The sequence below is a fragment of the Zootoca vivipara genome, chromosome 8 (assembly GCF_965207765.1).
Source record: "Zootoca vivipara chromosome 8, rZooViv2.hap1.1, whole genome shotgun sequence".
Classification (NCBI taxonomy): Eukaryota; Metazoa; Chordata; class Lepidosauria; order Squamata; family Lacertidae; genus Zootoca; species Zootoca vivipara.
Window position 1 is genome coordinate 56,013,626 of NC_142591.1, and position 23,625 is coordinate 56,037,250.

Below are 23,625 nucleotides of genomic sequence, written 5' to 3' on the forward strand. Positions count from 1 at the left end.
CCAGGCCAATGAATATAATAATTTAAACCTTCAACTTTATGCCACACATTATATGACCCCAGCCCTTTAGACCTGAAGCACCTGTGATACATTAACTTCACTTCACCTGTTAACTGGATATTTCTGACACAGTGGAGTGGGAAAGATTTGAGACTTCAAATCATGCATTCTCAGTGTTTCCCAAACGTGGGTCTCCAGCTGTTTTTGGACTTCAATTCACATCACCTTTGATCCCTGGTCCTGATAGCTAGGGATGATAGGAGTTGTAGTCCAAAAACAGGTGGAGACCCACGTTTGGGAAACACTGCATGACTACTGGGAATGACACTAGAAGTTTGCACACTAGAGTCTGCAAAGATGAAACAGGGTTTTCATACAGTCAGTTCGTCCTAATTTTTTCATAAGGCCTGACGCGCAAAAGTCCACCAAGGCCAACAGGAAGAAAATAATACTCAGCAGGGCATACACAGCAGCTATGCTGTAAGAGCTTCGCCTTCTCAGATTGCTCCATACCCACACATTATATTAAAACATTGCCAAAGTGCAGATAAGCAATTCTGCATTGTAACCTATTGCAGGACAGGTGTAAGAGTTTTGGAGGATCCCCAAAATCTGGCAGTAAAATACAATCCCGAAGGAGCTCCAAGCTTAAAAACAGATATTTTAAGTGTGGAAAAGGAGAGTTCTGACATATACCCTCTTTTCTGAAACAAATGCCTCAGAATGCAGTGAATGTGCTTAAAACCACTTCTACCACATGTTAGAAACCACACTATCCAAGTAAGCTGAAACTCTACTCAAGCAATGCCAGAATTTGGTCCAGCCTTGAATACATTTTTCCTGTCCTGCCAATTGTTTCTTCTTCCAAAACCATATTTATATTCTGATACTTCTCTGAAGAATTTTCCCCTGCTCTTGGCCCTATGAGTTCCATCCCGTCCTTCCTACAGCAGTTAGTATATCACTCATATTTTGTGTGCTGATGACACACTACTATAGGTCAAAGCTTTGGGAATAAATAGGTCATGGACTTTTGGAAGAAAAGAACAAATTCAAACTTCAAAAAGCATTAGCCATTCAGCCAATCTTTACAATAACCCCCAAAACTGATTACTGAAAAGCTACTACGGCAAAATTGACCTAATTTTAAATGATAGGTAAATAACATTTAACATATGTTTCTTTACTAGGTAACATACAGAAGAATTATTTCTCCTATTATATTCCTATAATCTTAATGACCCATTAGATTCACTCATAAAATGCAGAACTATTACAGCTTCTGATAACAAAGTGTGCTCTCTATTTTCCACTGGAATACAATTTGCAGAACTGCCGGAAAAGCCATGGCCATGATGAGACTGAGATGTGCAGGTGTCTTTAGAGTTCCAATGCTCAGGAAAATTACTATACTGAGCATCTCATTATTTATTTTATTTTATTTAGCTATACTGCTTAATTGCAGTTGTCACAATGGTTGAAAATTCCCTGCCCTCTCTAAATTTATGGAGCATGAATAGAAGCTTAGCAGGTGGAGATCATCTATTTTACTTTCACTAATACAGCCAATCAAGAAGTCCCTGGAGCACTTATGGGGCTTAGGTGTAGGTGTACCCATTTAAAGCATATTCTGCCTGCCTGGCACTCAACCCCCAATTCCTGAAAGAAGGCAAAGCAGGGATGCATTGTTGGGTTATAGCTACCATCATCTTTGACCATTAACTTTGCTGGGTGGGGCTTACAGAATTGGAATTCATCTTGTGAAAGGTCAGAGATTCTACATCCCTGACATGAAGAATCACAGGATACTATTACTTAAGTAATACTGTTATCTAAGAGAGTAATTCCCCATAATCTTTAAGTGAATATTACTTTCTTAATAATAATTAAATATTCATACTACAGAAGGCTGGAAAATGCAAAGTTAAAGTCACATTACATTTGGCTCTCCAATAGAGATGGCACTGAAATGCTCAATACCTGGTTTCATAAACTGACTTGTCCAGCCTGTAATGCTTGACTGTGTTACAAATTGTATATCATATCAATGAAAAGTTAACTCAGAATGTTAAACTATGTTGTGCATGCTCAGTTAGCATTCAACAGACCAGGTACCCCAACCCAGCTGTGCTTTGTGGGTGAATTTGTATAGGTTATTTTTAGAGCTAACCTCTCTCATTCATTGCTGTAAAATTACATGACTACATACTCTGCTATTTGGTAAGTGCATCTGCAGAAGTTTTTCCCCTCTTCAGTTAGCCATTGACAACTGATGAATCTCACAGGCTGCTGTGAAACACATGGTCAGATTAACCCTTTGATGCACATCTTCTCTACCAATTCAACCAATTATCCTGATTGTTTAATGGAAATATTTTATGCTTGTTTGTTGTGCCCCATCCAAATTCAAAACGCTTTTTGCTTTCAAATGTGTTTGCTTACAGGAGGATCTCTCTGCCATGGACGGTGCTGTGGAGTTGAATCATGCCAGGTTTAACCAAACTATAGTTCTCAGGGGTTGATACAATGTGCACAGAAAATAGTAGATTTAGCTGAAAGGCATGACATGGAGCACATCAGCACTGATCGTTGCAATGCGCCCATCTGAGCAAGCAGACTTGTTTTAAATGGAAAATAGCTTGCCAATTCTTTTTAGTGATTTAGCTGCAGTAAAAACCTTCAAAGCAGCTCAAGCTTTGCACATGCTTTCTCTCCATTCATGAATAGGACCCATGTGCATACATCCATAATTAGGTTTTCAGAAATAACATCTGAACTTGGTTCTTAGCAGATATTAGGACCAAATTAGATGACTAATGGCTATACACATCATTAGCACACACCCTTAAGGGGAAAAAAATACCTTAAACTGCAGGTGTGTATATTATTTTCACCTGTGCAGGGGGAGATAAGGGTTAACCTTTTCTTCCTGCTGTGAAACCAATGAAAATTTTCCCTTGACAATGGGAACTTTCCTTCCTAAGAGCAGCTTAGATAGGATTTTTGGCCAAATTCACCCCACCACACACTATGGTCCCAATGAAAGCTGGGCCCACATGTACCTATTAACTTAAACACACAAGCAGACACATAATTGCTAATGATACATCTAGTACCATGTCTCATTAGGCTCTTGATTATCCAAAAGCACTGCCAATTAAAAGAGATTCTCATGGTTCATGTTGACAAAGAAGCCTGATTATACTTCCTTTGAAAGAAGGTTAGAGGTTAGTGAGTGGGGCTGGGGCAGTGGGGAAGAGAGAAATGGAAATATGGGAATATATGAGGAGAAATACACACTTCCTTCTTCCTGATGTGTACCATTGCATCTGAGGAAAGTGAGCAGAAAAGGAGACCAAGGCTATGGTGCACCAGCCACGAGAAAGGATTGCAAGTGTGTCAAATTCTAGATATCTCTTCCTATCCACCTTCCATGAGAAAAACAACAACCCAGGGTCCCTCTAGATGTCCTTTTTATCACGCATCATGATAAGTCATGCTCATGATGCTATTGGGGCAGTTACACCCAAGCCTGATTTCAGTACCAACGTCCTACTGGAATCCTTTAACTTTATGTACCACAAATGTTTTTCGTTATTTCTGCCCCACTTTTTTGTGCAATAGCCACTTCGGACAGCAATAATATGATAGCAGTGTGAAAGCATCTCAAAAGAAACTAAAGTGGAATAAATTCACCACTATTATTGTGCCAAGAACACATTGAAGAATACAGTACAACCACAATAAAACACAAACACCCATGAGATAGCCATTTCAAATGATATTGAGACCAATACCTTCAGTTGACTTATACAGTATATAAGTTGCTGTTTTTTACAAAGTCAGGCCATTGACTTTGTATGGTCTACAATAACTGGCATAACCTCTCTGGGGTTTTTGACAAGAGTCTTTTCCAGCCCTATCTGGAGATGCCAATCCTACCAGGGTTCTGCATACAAATTCTGTGGTGTATCACATAATTATATTTCCATCCCCCCAAACCTCTAAAAAAAACAAAAACCTTCCCCACCAGCTCAGCAGATAGGTCCCCTTGTAAGAATAGTTTCATTGTTTCTATTCTATCAATTTTTCTATTTTGTATATCTACAAAGTGTAAATAAACATGATGCAAATGTTCGTGGAGAAAGGAGGAAGAGAACATCTGAACAGGCAAGCTATTTGGAAGAAATAATATCCCCCCCCCATCATTTCAGAGAGCATTGTACAAAATTAGTTATAACATGTACTTGTGAAATGGGTATTGCAGTATTGTTGTATTGCCCTTAATAGCCTACACTATTTTTTCACTGTTCAATGATAAATTAAATTATATGCAATTTCTTATCACCAATCACCATGACTGATAAGTGGGGTTGAAGAGAGGGAGAGAATGAATTTGTGGGATCAGAGGATGGTAGGGAGAAAGAATCCATGAGAGAGAGGAGAGTTTCAGGGAGGGAGGCCGGCTTATTTCTGAAATCAGATTAGATCAGAGATAAGCTATTTACTGATTTTTCACCTATTTTTGAGCTAACCTGACATGATCTGGTGGTGGTGGAAGAAGTCATTCATCTCTATTCAGATACAGCCTTTCCCCAAGTAAATGCTGTAAGTCGCTTGCAGACATCCAGGTAACAAGCAACGAACAACGAAAACAATGACAAGTGTTCTTGCTCAGTATCCCTATATTTTACTGCAAATGGAAGTCTACTCATTTCACCATGTGCAAAAGGCAAATGGGTGTCATGACTAGCAGTTTTAGATGTTCCTAGTAAGATAGGAGAAATGGGAGTGCCTGATCACCTCATCTGTCTCCTGAGAAATCTCTATGTGGGACAAGAAGCTACAGTTAGAACTGGATATGGAACAACTGATTGGTTCAAAATTGGGAAAGGAGTGTGACAAGGCTGTATATTGTCTCCCTGCTTATTTAACTTATATGCAGAATTCATCATGTGAAAGGCTGGACTGGATGAATCCCAAGCCAGAATTAAGATTGCCAGAAGAAATATCAACAAGCTCAGATATGCAGATGACACAACTTTGATGACAGAAAGTGAGTAGGAATTAAAGAACCTCTTAATCAGGGTGAAAGAAGAAAGCGCAAAATATGGTCTGAAACTCAGCATCAAAGAAACCAAGATCATGGTCACTGGTCCCATCACCTCCTGGCAAATAGAAGGGGAAGAAATGGAGGCAGTGAGAGATTTTACTTTCTTGGGCTCCATGATCACTAGAGATGGTGACAGCAGTCATGAAATTAAAAGACGCCTGCTTCTTGGGAGAAAAGAGATGACAAACCTAGACAGCACCTTAAAAAGCAGAGACATCACCTTGCCGACAAAGGTCCATATAGTTAAAGCTATGGTTTTCCCAGTAGTGATGTATGGAAGTGAGAGCTGGACCATAAAGAAGGCTGATCGCCAAAGAATTGATGCTTTTGAATTATGGTGCTGGAGGAGACTCTTGAGAGTCCCATGGACTGCAAGAAGATCAAACCTATCCATTCTGAAGGAAATCAGCCCTGAGTGCTCACTGGAAGGACAGATCCTGAAGCTTAGGCTCTAATACTTTGGCCACCTCATGAGAAGAGAAGACTCCCTGGAAAAGACCCTGATGTTGGGAAAGATTGAAGGCACAAGGAGAAGGGGACGACAGAAGACGAGATGGTTGGACAGTGTTCTCGAAGCTACCAACATGAGTTTGACCAAACTGTGGGAGGCAGTGGAAGACAGGAGTGGCTGGCGTGCTCTGCTCCATGGGGTCATAAAGAGTTGGACACGACTAAACGACTAAACAACCACAACCACAATAAGATAAAACACACAGTAACCCATAGGCTGCAAGCAGCTCGGCTGTTCTCTGTACAGCCTGTTAAGTTCCCGGGGAGCCCCATTAACTTCCTCCAGCTCATCGAGCATCAACTGGATGCCAAAGAAAAACAGTCACTTTCTATACTGCTAATAAGCATTAGGATGATGATTTAAGCTGCTTGATTGTAATAAAGCCTCAAAGCATTTTACAAAACAAAACATTTAAAATATCAACAAAAAGACAGTTAAAAACAGGTATTAAAACATTCAAACACTGATTATAATCAATAATCAACTAAAAACAGATTAAAACATAAGTACCTTCTGCTTGTCTAGATCAGCTTGCCTAAACAAAAAGGTTTTAAGCAGGCACCTGCCATATGTCTACAGGTGGGGAGTTCCTCTATACAGGCAGGGAACCACACTAAAAGATTGATTTCTTACAATTGAAGAACGAGCCTTATACGGCACCTGTAACAGCGCTAGTCCCACAGACTAGAGTGGTTGAGTGGGAATATATAAAGGAGATTCCAGTGATCAAAAGATTACTGTCCCCATGCTACTAATGCAAAATTGCAGGGTAGTGTACCTCCCTCCAGACAGTGACGGAGGGAGACAGCGCCCCCAGGGACATGGCACACATTTTGGGGGCACTGTGCGCTGCGCACAAGGGTGTGGCACACCATCTGTGGGGCGGGGTGCCCAGAGCGGGCGGGAGAGAGCCGCAGTGGCGCTTCTGGGATTCTGGGATCACACTGCCCAGGGCGGCGCGCCCTCACCGCCCCCATCTTCCTACGCTACTGCCTCCAGAAATCCCAGAACAGTCCATACCACTGTTTTCATTTTGCTTTTGCCATTGCAGATAGTGATCTTGGCTGCATCAGGATCATTAGAAGACCTTAAAGCCTCCACTCCCCAGTGATCCCAGTGATCCAACTAGATATGCCAACTAAATATGTTTTGTTTCATCAGCCATTTACTATAAGCTCTTGTTCAGAAAATACATGAGTAACTTACCGAACAACTTGATTTAAGTAAATTATTAAATAATTCATTTTGTTTATTTAAAGACATCATTCTATACCTGCTTACCCGGGAAGAATCCCTATTGGATTAAATAGGACTTACTTCTGAGTGGCATGTACAGGATTTCATAGTAAGCCCTCTTGTTTTAAATCAGTGCAACTTGAAGGCTAGTGAGTACTAATGAGATGTTCCTAATGCTAGCTCTCAGTTGGAAATAATTTAAGATAAAGCAAGACCCCTGCCTTCACTATACATAACACACAGCTCCACATGGATCGCTGGTGAAAATGCTTAGATGTCTGATGGAGGCTGCATGTATTATCCATTAGTATGACATGACAAGGTTACTCAAAATAAATGAGTTAAGATTTCTAAATGCATATCAACCCAAACACTTATTATGTAGTACTATGTCTAACCACAACGGGACCACTCAGCATGAAAGGCTTGTGGATTACAAACATAGCCTGTGATGATCCCATTCTTCCTACAGAACAGACCACATTCATTCCAGTGTGCTTTATACAGGCACAAGTGATTTTTTGCTGCTTCAGAATACATTGCTGCATTACTCCCTTATTCTTCTCATTACAATAATGCTGAACTAACAGTGGCTGACGTAGCAGTAAATTGGCTGCATGTACAACCACACAAATCTGAGATCCACAGACCATCAAAGTACTACAATATCTGATAGCACAAATGCATTGTAGTCCTATGCACAATGAACAGTTTATGCAGGTAGATCTTTGCATACATGGAGATTACTACTAAAAGAAATACAACTGCAGACCTAAATCTCATATTTACTGTGTTTATCCAATTTTCCAAAGAGATTTACTATTGATGATATTCACTGAAAATAAACTTCAGGAACAGCTATGTTAGTTGGCTGTATCAAAAATAGCAAGAAATTTTGTGGTACCATTAAGCCTAATGAATTCAGATATTATGAAAAGGGTTCTGACCCACAAACATTTAGCCACAATAAAATCGTTGGGCTGGTATCCAACATTAGTCATACTCAGTGGGCAAGTTATTGATTTACTGAGTCTACTCTGAGTATGACTACGGTAACACTGGACACTACCCTTAGTCTTTTGCTGTTCTTTTACTAAAAATAAATACATTAATTGTTAAATTTGACTTATTGAAGTTTAAGCAAAAATATATTGAAAAATTGCAAGAGGTTTTTGTCACCCATCAAAATTAAGCATCTTCCTTTTGCATTCTCCCCATTGCATAAAGTGACAGTATGTCAGAGCAGGCTCAGACTCCGTACAGCACTAAATATCCTTAAATTTCATCTGAAATTTCTTCCTATCCACGAATACTCCATAATTTTCCATTCCTTCTTATACTACAAGGTTTGATAATGGATAACTTCACACTAGCATGTATTATTAAAATAATAATAATACTGAGCCAGAATCTCTCTCTCTCTCTCTCTCTCTCTCTCTCTCTCTCTCTCTCTCTCTGTGTGTGTGTGTGTGTGTGTGTGGTGTTTGTAATATTCAGGAAACATATTATTTTTCTTGGACATTCATAGCACTATTAATTTATTTATTAGACTTTTAATTTACCTCATTCAAATGCCAATATGTTAGATAACACTTTAAAAGTCCACAAAAAAACATTGCAATATGCATCTATTAAAGTACGTGGGTGGAATTCAACATAGCAATGAAGAAATTGTTCTGTCAGTGCAAGCATTTCTGCTTGCTTGATGGAATGATCTCCCCTCTGTCCCCTGTACTTTGGTCGGGGTGGGGGAAGTCTTCTGACCTCTCAGAGTGGATTGGGGGGGTGAAAGTCATAGGGGGGAAGAACAGAAAGCTCCTTTACACTAACAGGGGTCCTTGAGCTGGCTTCTACTCGTGGAACAGGGTAGCTGAATCCAGCCTTATATTTTATTATCATTCTATTTTCAATATTTTTAGGTTATCTTTAAGGACAAAGCCCATGCAGATGTGAGAATGGACCAAGTTATAGGGAAGGACATGACCTTTAGTAGGCACTGCCTTTCTTCCTCTCTAGGACCTGGCAAGGACCCTTATTGATCAACACTTTGATTTGTGAGGTGACAGCACCTTCTTCACCATCCCATTGTGATTTGAAAATGTGGGCTCTGATATTTGAACATTAAGCGTCTCCTGTTAAATTGCTGCACATGTTACTAGGAGTGGAACAAGAGATACAAAATCTCGTTCTAGCCTTTCCATAATGACAGTGCTGTGATTGCATGCAAAGGTGTCTGTAGGCTCATTTGCGTAAAATATTATTTATGTAGAGTGCAGGCTTCAAAAGAAGAGTAAGTTTTGAAGTCAGAGCCCAAGTTGAAAATGCTTGAGTAACTTTGCCATAAAGGTTTATATGCTTCTTGTTTATATCTGCACGCACTCTGAGAACGCAGAAATGAATTCCAGAAATTAAGAATTTAAGGGTTCTTAAACTATTTGTCTAACCAATTTTCAAGGGGAGTGGTATCAAGAACTTTGGTATCAATAACAGTGGCAACACATACTGTATAACTTTTCCTTGATCCATTCTGAGAAAAAATGTATTTCTTCCTAACATGCCTTAGGTTTTAAAGGAGGTATCAATCCTGATGTCCCCATTTATATATCTGTATCTTTTCCAGATATTATAGCAACAGGTTTTTTTTTTATGACTTCCTGTATAAAATGTTGTGACAGTGTTAAAATACAATAAAATAGATGCGCCGTTACAAGTAATGCTTTCAAAGAACAAGATATTACTATATGATTTAACTGTGGACAGTTTGTGTAAACACTGCATTGGATTGCTCTTTCAATTAGAAAAAAGGGGGAAAGAAAGATATTGTATTATACACATGTTTAATAAGCTGTTTTATTGTTTTTAAAAGATCCTTCTATTACAAAAAGCCTAATTCCTGCAATAAAAACAAATGCTATCCTTCCTCTTTCCTTAAGATACACAGTAGATTCTAACACCTTGCACCTTCAGTCCAATAAATGAAACATAAAACTTGAGATATATCTTGCCTATAAAATGACTCATTCAGAAAATGCAAACCATATTCCTTTCAGATCTAAAGAACAACTTTCCCACATGTATTGCCAGAGTTTGTTGCAAAAATGGCTTTTAGGTCAGCTGTCCCAATGTGGGATGTGAAAAGATATAAATAAATCAAATACTTGTTGTCTCCTCTTCCAAACACACATTGCATCAGAGGCCACCCCAAAACGTCCCTAACTTCCACAAAAAGTGTTTTGGGCATCATAAAGTGATTCAATAGGCAGGTAAACTCAGAAGCTGCAACTTAGAATGCATAGAAACTGCCACCATAGCTCTTGGATTTCACCCACTGCATTTATTGCCAGGGTGTTCGTATTCTACCACCTAAAATATATTAATTCTTATAAAGCACCCACCTACACACAGTCACTCCCCCAAAAGATCTGCTGGCGTCCGAATAATATATTTTGTGTGTTAGGTTCTAAAGTTCAATGGGTTATCAAGTCCCAACTGCCTGCCCTACAGCAGGATCCCTTTCACAAAATGGATTCATCTTGCGAGCTGTACCTATTGCTCAAGGGGATATTGGGCTAAGGAGTGCAGTGTACCTTTCCTGTAAAAGGTATCTATTTCCAATACAACATTGCACAATATTTATCACAATAACACTACATAAGCAGGTATACAATAAAGGAAGTAATTGCAATGAAGCAGTACACACGTAAATCTAAATAACATACTTAACACATTCCATAACAGCACATACAACAGCCACATACAGTTATCCATTTTCTATTAAAACAAGCCAAACTGAAATTTTAATATCAGCTAGTCTACCACAGTATTAAAACCAACTGACAACTTTAGCCCAGTATATATATGCAGATATAGATTCTGTAGCAGGTATAACAGACCAGGTGTACTGCAGACATTAGGGACTACAACACCCATCATTCAGTGAGGTTGTTCTTCCCAATTGTGTTTCATAGAATTATAGAATCGTAGAGTTGGAAGGGACCACGAAGGTCCTCTAGTGCAACCCCCTGCAATGAAGGAATCTCAACTAAAGCATCCATAACAGATGGCCAATCAACCTCTGCTTAGACATCACATTTGCTTAAGTCACATTTCAAGTTTCAAGTCAACTTGCACATTGCTATACACACCAGAGAGGAGGCAGGGATATTTTCAACCAATGTGCATTACTTGTTTTGTTTCCATGCATCTGCACCCTCCTATTCATGAAACTCATCTATGCAACTCCTGTCTCAAATGTACACACCTCAGCTTAACTGCGAAGTGAATGTAGCATATATATTTTTGATCAGATAGAAGCTGGTAAGGGCTGATGGGCATTGTAGTCCAACATGTATTGAGTGTACTATGTTTGCTAGCCGTGGTCTAGAAAGCAATTGAGGAAATGGTTCTCCTTTCTTATTCTGAGAATCATGGCTACTTACACCCTAAAATGGCACTTCATGCCATTAGCAGTTTCATTTAAACTCAAATTTGCTTATTCCCTTCAGTATTCACATCTTGCACTAGGTAGTTCCATATTGATAGACTGTTGCCAGAATGCACTATCCGGCTGAACAATCAAGGCTTTTTGTGCCAATCATGACATCCCATCATGTTTTGGTAAATTCTGTTTGCATTCATTATCCACAAAAGTTATTTCTTGGGAAGCACCTATGCAGTTCCACCAACTACCAATTATTATTTTTTCCTGTATCAGGTATAAGCTATTGTTTTCCAACTTGGCTCAGAGCAAGTCTTGAGAGAGATGAACAATAAAATTTCGTATATTCCTAACATGAATTCATGGCCCATTAGATGTGGCATACAACTATTTCTATAACTTATTTATTGCAAGAATGGCTAAGTCTCTGTTAAACAACTAAATGAATAAAATTCAGTCACAACTATACTTAATGCTGAAGTAAATACTTTCACATCCTGATGCCCTTCTGCAGAAATATGTTAAGGATCATGTTAAGAAAGTAACATTTTCCGCATACTGCCACAAGGAGTTTCTATGATTTAGTTCATTCTTGAACTAATGCTGCAGGAATCAGCACTAAACTTTGATTATACCAGAGCAGTGGCACCCACCTACATCCCAATTTCTTGCCATAAAAGGTTAACCACTAAGTGTGAAGTGAAAAATATTAGCTACTAACAGATAGATATCTATCAACCACATCCTGCTGCAGCACATTTGAAAGGAATTAAAAAAAAAACATGGGGTTTGGACAGAGCTGTTTTATTTAGTACATTTTTTTTTAAAAAAAAACACCCCTTAGTGAAAGCAGCTTGACCTGTCTATAATCACATAAAACTTAACTTTGCTTCAGAATTCATTTAAAACACATACTGTAACAGGATTAAGATTGCCATAGGAGTGATATCAGAGTTCACATTAGAATCTGATCCATTCTATCATCAGATGTTGACCACCTGACTATTCAGTGACATCTTTCTATCTCACATGCAGCAAACAAGCAGATTACACATTATGTATGCTGCAATTTCAAGGGAAGCATGTAGAAACCAAACACTGACAGCATCTCCATCAGTCCTATGATTTTTTTCAAAATACTTTTATTTAAAGTAAGATTTCCTTTTAATAGTTTATACTCTCTTGCCCGCCCCCAAGTTACTATTACTATTCAACTGTCTGTCCTAGACTATCATTATCCTCTACCCCAACAGATAAACAAAAGGAAAACAAAAAGGGACAAGGGTAAGTAATACATCCCAAAAGATCAAATTCATTTTAAGGAGATAAAACAGCTCTTGGTGTATTCCTACAATTACTAAATAAGTAATTGTAAAGCAAAGTCCTATCCCGCCTCACAGCAACCAATTTAAAATTTGGCTTTTGTGCTAACATTTTGCTTGAAAATTATATTTATACCCTAACCTTATACATGGCTATTTGGAAGCTGTAGTGTTCAAGAGAGTTTACCTATGGAAATCATATAAAGGGTTATGACTTTGTTTATTTATCAATGAGGGCAAACCACAGCATTTCCAATTTTGATTAGATACAATCAGTCAGAACCTTTTAATAGTTTGCAAACCTTAAAATGCATGCTAATAACTGTGCATTCACCGTTACTACACAAACCTGCAGTGGTCTGTGTATTAGTATTTAACAACCAGTCTGCAGTGCTGAGCAGAGTCATGTCACCTAAAGGAAAATTGCAAAGAAAATGAAAAAGCTAGTACCTTTTCCACACACATCCCAAAAGAATACGTACAAAAACTGTATAGAAGTTTTCCATTTCTTTTTAAAATTGTTAACTAATTAATTAAAGGGCAGTGCTTCGGGCTGTGTTCCTGTAGTCTACAATCTCTAAAATATAACCTTGATTCAACATCCAGACTAATTTTTGTACTCCTTTTTATTTTTCCTCATTCCCTCATGCACCCACCATCCCCTGCTTTGGGGGATACCTTGCCCGATAAAGACTTTTGGGGAAATCACAATTTCATAACATATTGATTGGTCCTATTAAAGGAGTTCTTTTCCTCCTTACCAGTGCACCACTTTTCTCTTTACTTGGAGCCATTACATTAAAACTTAACTTCGATGTAAGTGTGTTTATCAACAGGAAAAGTTTTCTCAATTTTGTTAAGATAAAACAGTATCTTAACAATTACATTTACATTCCAATTTTAAAATCAGAAGTCAGTGGTGTAATATGCGCACACACACAAAAGATAAACAGCACAGTCCTCTGCATATTTTGAATCAAGTCTGTGTGTTTAAATGCCTTTATTCACAAGTAGATATGCTGTGACTACATCCTCAATCAGATGTCTTTGTCCAAAAGGCAGTGGTCAGTCATTAATACTGATTAAGGTTGCAATCTAAACATACAAACTACCCATTGAACAAAGTCGGACTCACACACACACACACACACACACACACACACACACACAGTAAAAAAATTGTTTAATTTGCATTATTTTAATTTAAAGGGAACAAAAAAGGCCTATCTGACAAAATACAATGCAGCTCCATTAGATTTAGAGGGAATGGAGGCTAAAAGTATAATCTGATAACCTAAATAGTCTTCAGTTAGAACTCAGACCAAAAAATGTTTTGGGTAATGGGCATGGGAATGGTGGGTAAATGGATAACTCATTTGATAGAAGTTTCTCATCACTGTCATTGCTATGGTCAAACTCCAGTAAGTGCCCATGAATAACCATTGGAATGTTATCTAGTTATACAGTATTTCATATCTAATAGAAAGGTAAGGCCTGGCAATCTGATATGGTAAACCAGTGTATAAGGGCTCTACCATCTCAGTTTCCAGATGGAAGCTCCTCCATCCAAAATAGTAGTACAATCCAACAGATAGAAAGCTAGATGACAGGAAGTTGAAGGATACTTTCCCTGACATGCTGCTTTGTCTATGTGCAGAAGACTGTTGTTGTATGAAGGAGTATTCCGTCATGAAAGCCCCCACCTTTAGTCCGAAGTGGCATAGTCCAGACACACATTTACCATCTCAGTGAAAAACTGAGGTCTAAAGTAAACCCATCATATTACACAAAAAACCCCCACCAACAACTCACCTTCTGTGCCATTGGGTGTCATGGAATTATTATTTATATGAGAATTATCAAGTTTTGGACCATTGGGAGATTCACTACTACCACTTAGTCGACTATGAGGGCTGGCTAGATCCTGCATTTCCATAGACCTAAAAAAAAAAGTGAGTAGAAAAATTGACTACTGCTTTCAGATCTGACTGTGGAAGTACAACCCATGCCCTACCATTGATTTTACTATTTACATTATTACTTCCTTAGTTTGCCTTACATTTTTGCGGCATGTCATACACTCATTGCATAATGGCTCTGTATAATACACAATCCTTAACAGATTTAAAATACATTTATACCTTCCCGTCTACACATTTTTATAAAGCGCAAAATTAGAGACAAAAATTAAAATGCATTGAAGAGTACATCCCAAGTGCAATACAGTAACACTGTTTGCTTGCATATAATTTACCACCCAATTACGATTTAATGGGCCTCCAAACCAAATAAAACACTTGAAGCAATAGTTGAACCTACGCTCAACTGACAAGGAATGAGATATTCCTGATGTATGTGTTTACTCTGGCAAACTACTTAATTGTTCTTCTGTTTCCGTTGAAACAAATGCAGCATTAAAACATTATTATGTCTGCTCTCTTGTTTGCTTTGTGGATTACATAAAGCGTGCCCAATTGAAAAGGGATAAGGCCAATATACAGTGAATCCATACAGGCATTAGTATGCCTTAGCACTTTGCAGTACTTGAACTGTCACTTAAAGTGAAACAAGAACAGAATCAGTGCAAATTGTTAATATTTTATATAATATATTGCCTCTCTTGTATCTTAACTGTGCTTACGATTCCTGATCATAATAGCTTTTATAATACTCAACTTCCATTAGATTTATTTTGAATAGAAGATCTGCATAATATAGTTAAGGGGCAATGTTCAAATCATGTACTCTAGAATAAGGGCCCTTCTGCATGAAGAAAGTTTCAGAACACTTGATTCATGTCTATGTAATGAAGTATCAGTTTGCATTAAGCCCAAAGTTTACAATATGCTAATGAATTTGGCTTCTGTAATATTTTTGGATTAAATATTATCAGGAAAAGTTTGTACGGTATACTTTAAGCCCACCAAATCAGTTTAACTTTGGTTGCAAAGCTGTGCACCTACTTAAGAGTAAACCCCACTCAACTCAGTGGAATTTACTACCAAGGAAGCACACACAGAATTTCATTGCATGTTTTCTAACATAAATATGTATTTTACTTTCCACAGTTATACTGCTTTCACACTACAAATTTTCTCACTAAAAATGCTCCATTTAAAAATGACTAGTTGGAGTCCTTTTAAATGCTAGACTGCTGGTGTTACTTTCATTACCAAATCCAAACAATTTTAAAATACACAGAACTGTATACATGAATTAGAAAACATTTTAGTGCTGAGCAGAACCTTTATTTAAAAGTGCATATTTAAATTACTTCTCAAAGCAGTGAAAGAATATTCTCCAGATTAAAATTAACAACAATCAAATATCATTCATATGTCTTTTACATGAAGTAAAATAACTTCATTCCAAGTGGTTTTCCCCCCCTACAGAAAGGGCACTTTGATCTTATCCTTACCTGCAAATGGATGAAACAGCAACATCTGAACTGGTTTGGGACTTTTGCACCTGCAAACCAGGGACACAAATAGAAGCCTCTGTTATTCTACGTTCATGTCAGGTCTTAATCTAACTAAACAAAGAAATCTTCCTGGGGATGGTAATGCTGTCTTTTAACCAAAAGAGAAGGAGGGGGTTACTGCTGCAGTGAAAGACATATTGTCTTTAAATTGAAGCCTCAACTGTTGTTTCCTCCAGCAGGTCTATCCCCCCCCCCCTTGCCCATGTCATGGGGAAGGCAGCCAAATGACGGGATAGTGATTCATCACTGGCCTATGACAGCTGCACACTGGATTTCCCCTCCCCCAATCAACATGCAAAGCACTCTTGCTAAGGTAGTTTAGGAAGAGGTGCCTGGGCAAGGTAGCTATTAACAGAGAAAATATACCGTATCTAGCGAAGGGAAGAAGCTCCCTAATGCTTTCCTCCAGCATCCTCTGAAGATCTTTCAGTTTTTGTTATCACTGGCTGAAACACATCTCCCTCCCACCCCTTTAACTCTTGACAGTCTCTTATCCTTATCATGTTAGTTTTCATCCCTCCCTCCTCCTTCCACTCCGTCATTTAAGTTTGCAAGTCCAGTTTCCAGCCAACTTTGAAGACTGCAAACCAACGCTGAAGGATTTAAAGTCAAATGCAATGCTACGCTCCTATAATTTGACTGTAAGTTCCTGAATGTTTAACTAGGCCAGAAATTCCCCTTCCTCCTATCTGCACCTCTCCCTACAATGCAAGTTAAACTAAAACAAAGAAGAGCATACACTTCAGAATGAATGAATACGAGCAGTACGCAAAAATGTATTTCTAAAATGAACTCTGTGATCATGAATTGGTCTTGTGCATTCTCTGTGAATGTACACTCTTTGGACGGGGGTGGGCGAGAGATTCAATAATGTTTGAAATCTAGACTCTCACTGGTTTAGTGTAGTGCTGTTGCATGTTATCAGAATATGTGTAAGGTTGTGTTTAAATGAATAGCCTTTGATACACAGTTTACACACACACACACACACACACACACACACACACACACACTCACACACCAAAAAAGCCACCAACAACTGCCAGCAGGTGATAAAGCCCAGGTGAAGCCTGGCTGCCGGCTTGAAAGCACAAACAAAACTTCCCCAGCAAGGACACACATTGTCTAAATGTCTGAATTCAGAATTCCACCCAACCTGAACTGACATCTCTTACATGATCACAGAACAAAGACAAGCAAGATGAGGCATTTTAAGTGCCATAAAAGTCATCCAGGAAAATCTCGCTTGTGCGCCTCTAGTTTTTGTTATTTTTAATCACAGACAGAATTACTACTTTAGCAGGAGTACACCACTCATATAAGCAGCCAGACAACGTATAATGTTACACACAATAGCAAAAAGCATGTACTAACAAAGATAGGAAAACTGTAACTCTCCCCCACCAATGGTATTTAAAATGCTGCATAGTGTGCTTTTTAATAGACCATGGCAAGCCAAATCAAACTGGAGTATGAAATAAAATTTTAAAAAATCCTTCCAATAGCACCTTAGAGACCAACTAAGTTTGTCATTGGTATGAGCTTTTGTGTGCATGCACATGAAAGCTCATACCAATGACAAACTTAGTTGGTCTCTAAGGTGCTACTGGAAGGATTTTTTTTATTTTGTTTCGACTACGGCAGTCCAACACGGCTACCTACCTGTAACCTGGAGTATGAAATGTGTATTTGCAACAGCTAAGACATTTTTTTAAAAGGAAAAGAAAAAGGACCCAAGTGTAATATGGAAACTTTTTACTCTTAACCCTACAGTGCAGTAGAATGGCTTTAGGATATGTTCTCTCCTAGTTCTTCTGTATACCTTGAATAAATTATAGGAGGGAGCGATGCATACTTAACAGCTATCTCTTATTAACATTATGGAGGGCCATTTAAATATAATAATTTTAATTGAACTTCTAGTAATATATAGTAATGTTTTGTATATTATTTTGCTGATGTTATAGAATATAATTTGTCAATTACAGACAATGAACAAAAATTGTTCTGAAAATAGATAATGAAATATCTTATTACCTCTGTCTTTAAATAACGGCTAGTGTATATATATCTCATATGCTGCAGATATTAGCATATCTTTTTAAGATTCTATAAGTTGTGAGAGTTCATATCCAAGACCTTCATTTTCATTCGTCATACTTCAGTTACAGTCCTTTTCCTATTAAGGATTATTGAAACCATGTGTTGTGTGTTATGGTATTTAAAAATGATTCTTTAATCAAAATAACTTTAAAACTACTAATCCTTACTTAGATTGGTCAAGTGAATCCACATAGTGGTACAGGAAAAATAAATCTACTCTCAAGAATGCAAATGCAGACAACAATTAGACACAGATGTTGGCGAAATTAGTTACAATTTACAAAATGCTACACTTTACATGCTTTCAGTTTTTTATGCAGTATGCAAAATTACAGTGCAGTGAGTAACTGCACTTAGGATGCCCAGTTTTTAGAAAGCAACATATGTATGAATAGTGTTTCACCGTTACTGCTACTTTAATATGTCTGCATCTACTGTCATCTAATACAGCCTTACCAACAAAGTATATGGTCTTCTATGGCTCATTAATTATTACACAAGTAGGAAGATTACAGCAATAATTAAAATCTACTCAAGAAAGAATACTTTAAAAATGGAAGGGAGAATTACTGCAATGGGCAAATGCCATGCACAGGGAAATCAGACCAACAATATTTTAAATAAAACTTTCTGCTCCTTATGAATAATCACATGATTACTGCTTAGGAAGTGGCTTTTAAAGGCTTAAAAATGTTTGACTAACATTGGCTCTTAGTATTTCTATAATGAAAAAGAAAGGATTGTGATAGCAAAGCTACTAGCATCTTAAATAATACCAAAATGACATTTAAGTATCTTAAACAGTAATGTCTAATTCTGATTAGTTAATGAGATCTTTTAATTTTGGGTTTTTTTCTAATTAAATTTATAATTCTTCACAGATGTAGGTTTTGTTGATGTTCAATTTGTCGCTCTCATTTTGTTAAACCTCACATAGTACTCCACCAATCCACTGAATAGCCACATTAAATCTGTTAATACCATGCTCTTCAACCCCAGAAATTATTTCCAGAAGGCAAACTTGCTTTCAGAGATCATCAAACAAGACTTAAGGTACACATTTTATCACATTTTCCCTACCACAGAGCTCAAGATGCAGGAGAAAATTCATGACTTTTGCACTGTTTATTATACTTTGGTAAATTACAAATCAAAAGCATCTGACAGAAAATCATGTATGAAGCCAAAAAGTTAATAATGTTCTGTGAAAAGTAAACTGTAAATGGGAAAGGATTCTAAATCTCAGCACCATAGAACAAACAAAATGTAGGTACTTGTCTAAATTATTGGTTTTCCAGACATTTTTTCACTTGCTAGAAGCAATTCTTATAAAATGACTATAATTTAGAATATTTCTTCCAGCTAAAAGAAAAAAATCAAAGTAAAAAATGCTGTGCCTATTCAAACAAATATACCTCACATGTGAGTTAGTAACTTACTTTCAACCACAGTTGTGATCTAAACCAGAAATCGTAAAGACAATGGGAACTTTCTAATCATATTTTTTTATATCTGAAACTGCATTTTTTTCTGTAACGTTAACATCTTCAACATAAAACATTGCCAAAAATGGAAATTAAAAAAATGAAGAAAACCACAATTCTTAACTTCAGTATTTTACAAAACCCTGTCAATCTTCAATAAGGGCTACCTCCAAATGCTAAAGTATTTAAATGCACTTTTTTAAACCATGTGTTTTAAAAATGTAACCATGTTATTAAAACTAGATTAAATTAGTGCATCAATCCCCCAAACAGAATATTATGATAATCTCCCTAATACATCTGAAATTTTGACATATCACTGAAATTTAAAAACAGAAGACACATGTCACTATGACAATGCTTCTGAAACAACAAAAATGTAATTTTGAAGTTGCAATCTTAAAGTCTCTTATTTTGTACACAATGGTACTTACTTCCAAGTAAACATGTCCTGCATTGTATGTTGCACTTTGTGTAACAACTTTTTAGTTACTATTAAACATTTTTTTAAAAAAAACCACTAATTTGTTCCCTCTCATTTGAATCTGTGTTAACCCCTGCTGCGACCACCACAACTGAAACAATGGCTTGTTTTTTTTAAAAAAATCTGTCACTGTGCTTGGTTCTCAGCTTCCTAAAGCTAAAGATAGGTCATTAAGCAACAAAGCTGAACCTCAGGTAATGCCAAAATTCCATTAATATGTATTTTATACACACGCATCGTCATGCATTTATGAAATCCATAATTCTCTTGAGGCTAGTAGAAAGAAACCTCCAAGAAACCTTAAAATGCAGATTCCAGAAAGTATGCATGAAGGGGAGGGGGAAGAGAGACAAGAAACAAAACAAAACAAGCACATACACACACACCATTCTGATGATCTAAAAATATATATATCCCTAAAGCTGACCATCTGGACTTTCCTTTCATTAAAAGATAAACTAAAATTTATTATCGGCTTTAAAAGTGACTTCTGTACTCCCCCTCCCCATTAAAGTGCACCTAAAATTTGGGCTCGAGGGTAATTTTATATAATTTGATGGCTGGTTGTTGTTTTTGGGTTTTTTTTAAAGACTATTTTGACGTTCATAAACAGCTTCAAGAAAAACATTCTTATAAATTTCATGAGTAAGGAGATTCATAAACATGATGTAAAGTATGCTTGGTCTTTAAAGAGGTCGTTTCCTAATTCGAAGTGTTGAGTTTCCAGCAGTACCTAACGTCATATATAATATTGTCAGGTAGCTGTTTATTTTGCCATTTTGATAAAGCCCTCCTTTAAGGTTCAGCAGAGCTTTGCCAGCATTTAAACATATTAAGCAGGATTTCCTGCTTCGGCAAGAGCTGTCAGTCTCTGCCATATGTCCCCCTTTCTCTGTTCTTCTGAATTGTTGTGCCTTTTAGGCAGGTCTATAAAAAAAATCATGGAATATATCTATATGATCACTCAACATTGTGTTATTTATTTTCAGTGACCCTCGAACACTTTAGAAAACCAAACACAAGGCACAAAACGCAAGTCGAACACAAATAAAGAGCTGAGAGCTATGTAGAATCTGATTTGTGGGAAGGCTACGGAGCGAGCCGGGAAGCACAATTAACTGCAAAAAGTGACGTATATTAGATATTAATTGGAGGTGGGAGTGGGAGTGGGAGTGAGAGAGAGAGAGAGAGAGAGAGAGAGAGAGAGAGAGAGAGAGAGAGAGAGAAAGAAAGAAAGAAAGAAAGAAAGAAAGAAAGAAAGAAAGAAAGAAAGAAAGAAAGAAAGAAAGAAAGAAAGAAAGAAAGAAAGAAAGAAAGAAACGTGCATGAGATCCAGGCGTGGAAGATTACTGAGATTCTTGGAAAAGTACAAACTTGTTCTGCAAACAGGCCATGGATGAGGGTGCTTTCGTCTTAAAGCAAAAAAACAAAAACAAAAAGTGTTATCTCTCCCTGTTTTGCAAGATGGGGCAGCTGTTGTCAAATCCATGCAGTTTTTGAAACAGCCGGGTTCGTACTTACAGTGAACGGCTTTGCTGCATCCACCAAGTATTATGGGCTGCCTTCACGCTTGCGCTTAACTTAAAGCCCAACCACCGTTGCTCACATAGTTTTGTTTTGGTTTTTATTATTATTCCTGGGTGAAAAGCGCTCTCTCTCTCTAGCCTGCCCTGGTTTGGCTTTTAAAAAAAGTTTTTATACTTTTTATTTTATTTTTAAGTCCCCCTCGAACAGCAGACGAGAAGCGCAGCTGAGTCTGGAGGGCAAATCCGAGTTGAGAGCAAAGGGTGGCTGAGGAGCGAGCGAGCGAGAGACTGGCTGGACTGACTTCTGTTGCTGCTGCTGCCGCCGCGGGCTGTGCCTGCCAAGCGAGTGTCTGTGTGTGTGTGTGTGAGAGAGAGAGAGAGAGAGAGAGGTGGGGTGGCTGTGGGGAGCGGAGCTGAGGGAGGGCGCTGCGTCTTCGGCGAAGAAATTGAAAACAGCCACCGAGGGCTTTCCCAGGAAGGCTTAAAGTCGGAAGTGGCACCGAGGGGCCCGTCTCCGGCAGCACCCAGCTCCGAGGACACCGCCGCCGCTCCGAAATTCCCGCTCAAACGCCGCTTCGGGAAGCCGAGGCGCGCGCTCTCTCTCCCGCTCGGCTCCTCAGTGAAGGCGGCCGGAGATAGGATCTGTGGAGAGGCTGAGCAGACAAAGGAGCAGCAGCAGCCCAATCTTCATCTCTTCCCCCTCTCCATATAGGTGGTTTTTATTTATTTTTGCCCAGTCTTGTAGGTCTGCCCCGACCTCGCCTCAAGGCTTCTCTCTCTCTCTCCTTCTTCTCCCCCTTTGGTTTATTTGTAATGCGAACCACAGCTATTCTCTCGTCCTTGTTGTCCTTAAAAAATAAAGAAATGCTAACACAATCGAGCAGAGGGCCCTGGGCTGGCTCGCCTCAGAGGCAAACCTTTGCTGGCGAGCAGTTTTGGTATGCAAATGAAGGATCCCGCGGTATGTGAATAAACAGCTGTGGGGGAAGAATGCGGCCCGAGCGCGCCCTGTCAAGAAGCGCGCGGGATCTCTCTCTCTCTCTCTCTCTCTCTCTCTCTCTCTCTCTCTCTCTCTCTCTCTCTCTCTCTCTCTCTCTCTCTCTCTCTCTCTCTCTCTCTCTCTCTCTCTCTCTCTCTCTCTCTCTCTCTCTCTCTCTCTCTCTCTCTCTCTCTCTCTCTCTCTCTTTGCTGCTGCTGCTGCTGCTTCTGAGGCACCATCACCAACAAACCATTTATAGCTTCGGAGAGGAGGCACGGGAAAGCCAGATCTGCACCTTCCGAGCGAGAGAGAGCATACTTAGCCTTGGGGGATATTGGGGGGGGGGGTTAAGCCCCTCTGAACGGGGCAGTTTCTTTTAAGTGAGGTTTTTAGGAGAAGCCCGAAGCAGATGACAAAACGCGGGATCCAACCGGGAGAAGCTCCACAAGGAAGGGGACGATCGAGTCCGCTGTTTACAAAATAATAATAATAATGTCACGCAACATCCACGTCTGAACTTGACTGGGCGCGCGTAGCAGATTAGCTCTGCTGCGTAAGGAAAGGGGCAAAAATATCCACATAAAAAGTCAGTTCAGAAATATTTAACCTACACTAAACCCTGCCCTGTGCCAACATCAAGCAATCTGACACGATAACCACAAACCTTTCAACAGTTCATAATGTGCAGATACAAATGATGGTGGGCAAAATGAATCATTTAAACACACTTCGACTTGGATTTCATTTTTAGAGCAATTGCACCTCATCCTTATTCATGCTTGGTGGTGCACAGTGTCTTTTTACATTAATTGTGTTTTTATTTGTCCTTTGTGTACATAAAAACGGGCTAGGAAAGAATCTAGTGGGAATATTTTTGGTAACTGATGTCTTTTTAAAAGAATGATATTTTAATACAATTACCGTTCTTCTAAAAATCGAACCACACAT

At 38.5% G+C, this 23,625-nt stretch overlaps 1 protein-coding gene across 18 annotated transcripts in view; it reads right to left on the reverse strand.

Moving 5' to 3' along the window:
* Positions 1–22,579, reverse strand: part of EYA1 (EYA transcriptional coactivator and phosphatase 1) — an 83,976-nt gene extending 61,397 nt beyond the window's left edge. For 7 of the 18 annotated variants that reach the window (XM_088675603.1, XM_088675609.1, XM_088675602.1 and 4 more), the window contains exons 1-4: positions 21,694–21,830; positions 16,039–16,088; positions 14,433–14,560; positions 12,955–13,032 (exon numbers count right to left, since the gene is read on the reverse strand). In XM_088675603.1, the coding sequence (XP_088531729.1) occupies positions 12,955–13,032; positions 14,433–14,556 (202 nt within the window). In that variant the 5' untranslated portion in view covers positions 14,557–14,560; positions 16,039–16,088; positions 21,694–21,830. Of the gene's footprint in view, positions 1–12,954; positions 13,033–14,432; positions 14,561–16,038; positions 16,174–21,693 lie in introns of those variants that run through there. The other 11 variants (XM_088675607.1, XM_088675606.1, XM_088675605.1 and 8 more) reach the window with 9 other exon arrangements.
* Positions 22,580–23,625: the final 1,046 nt, after the last annotated feature.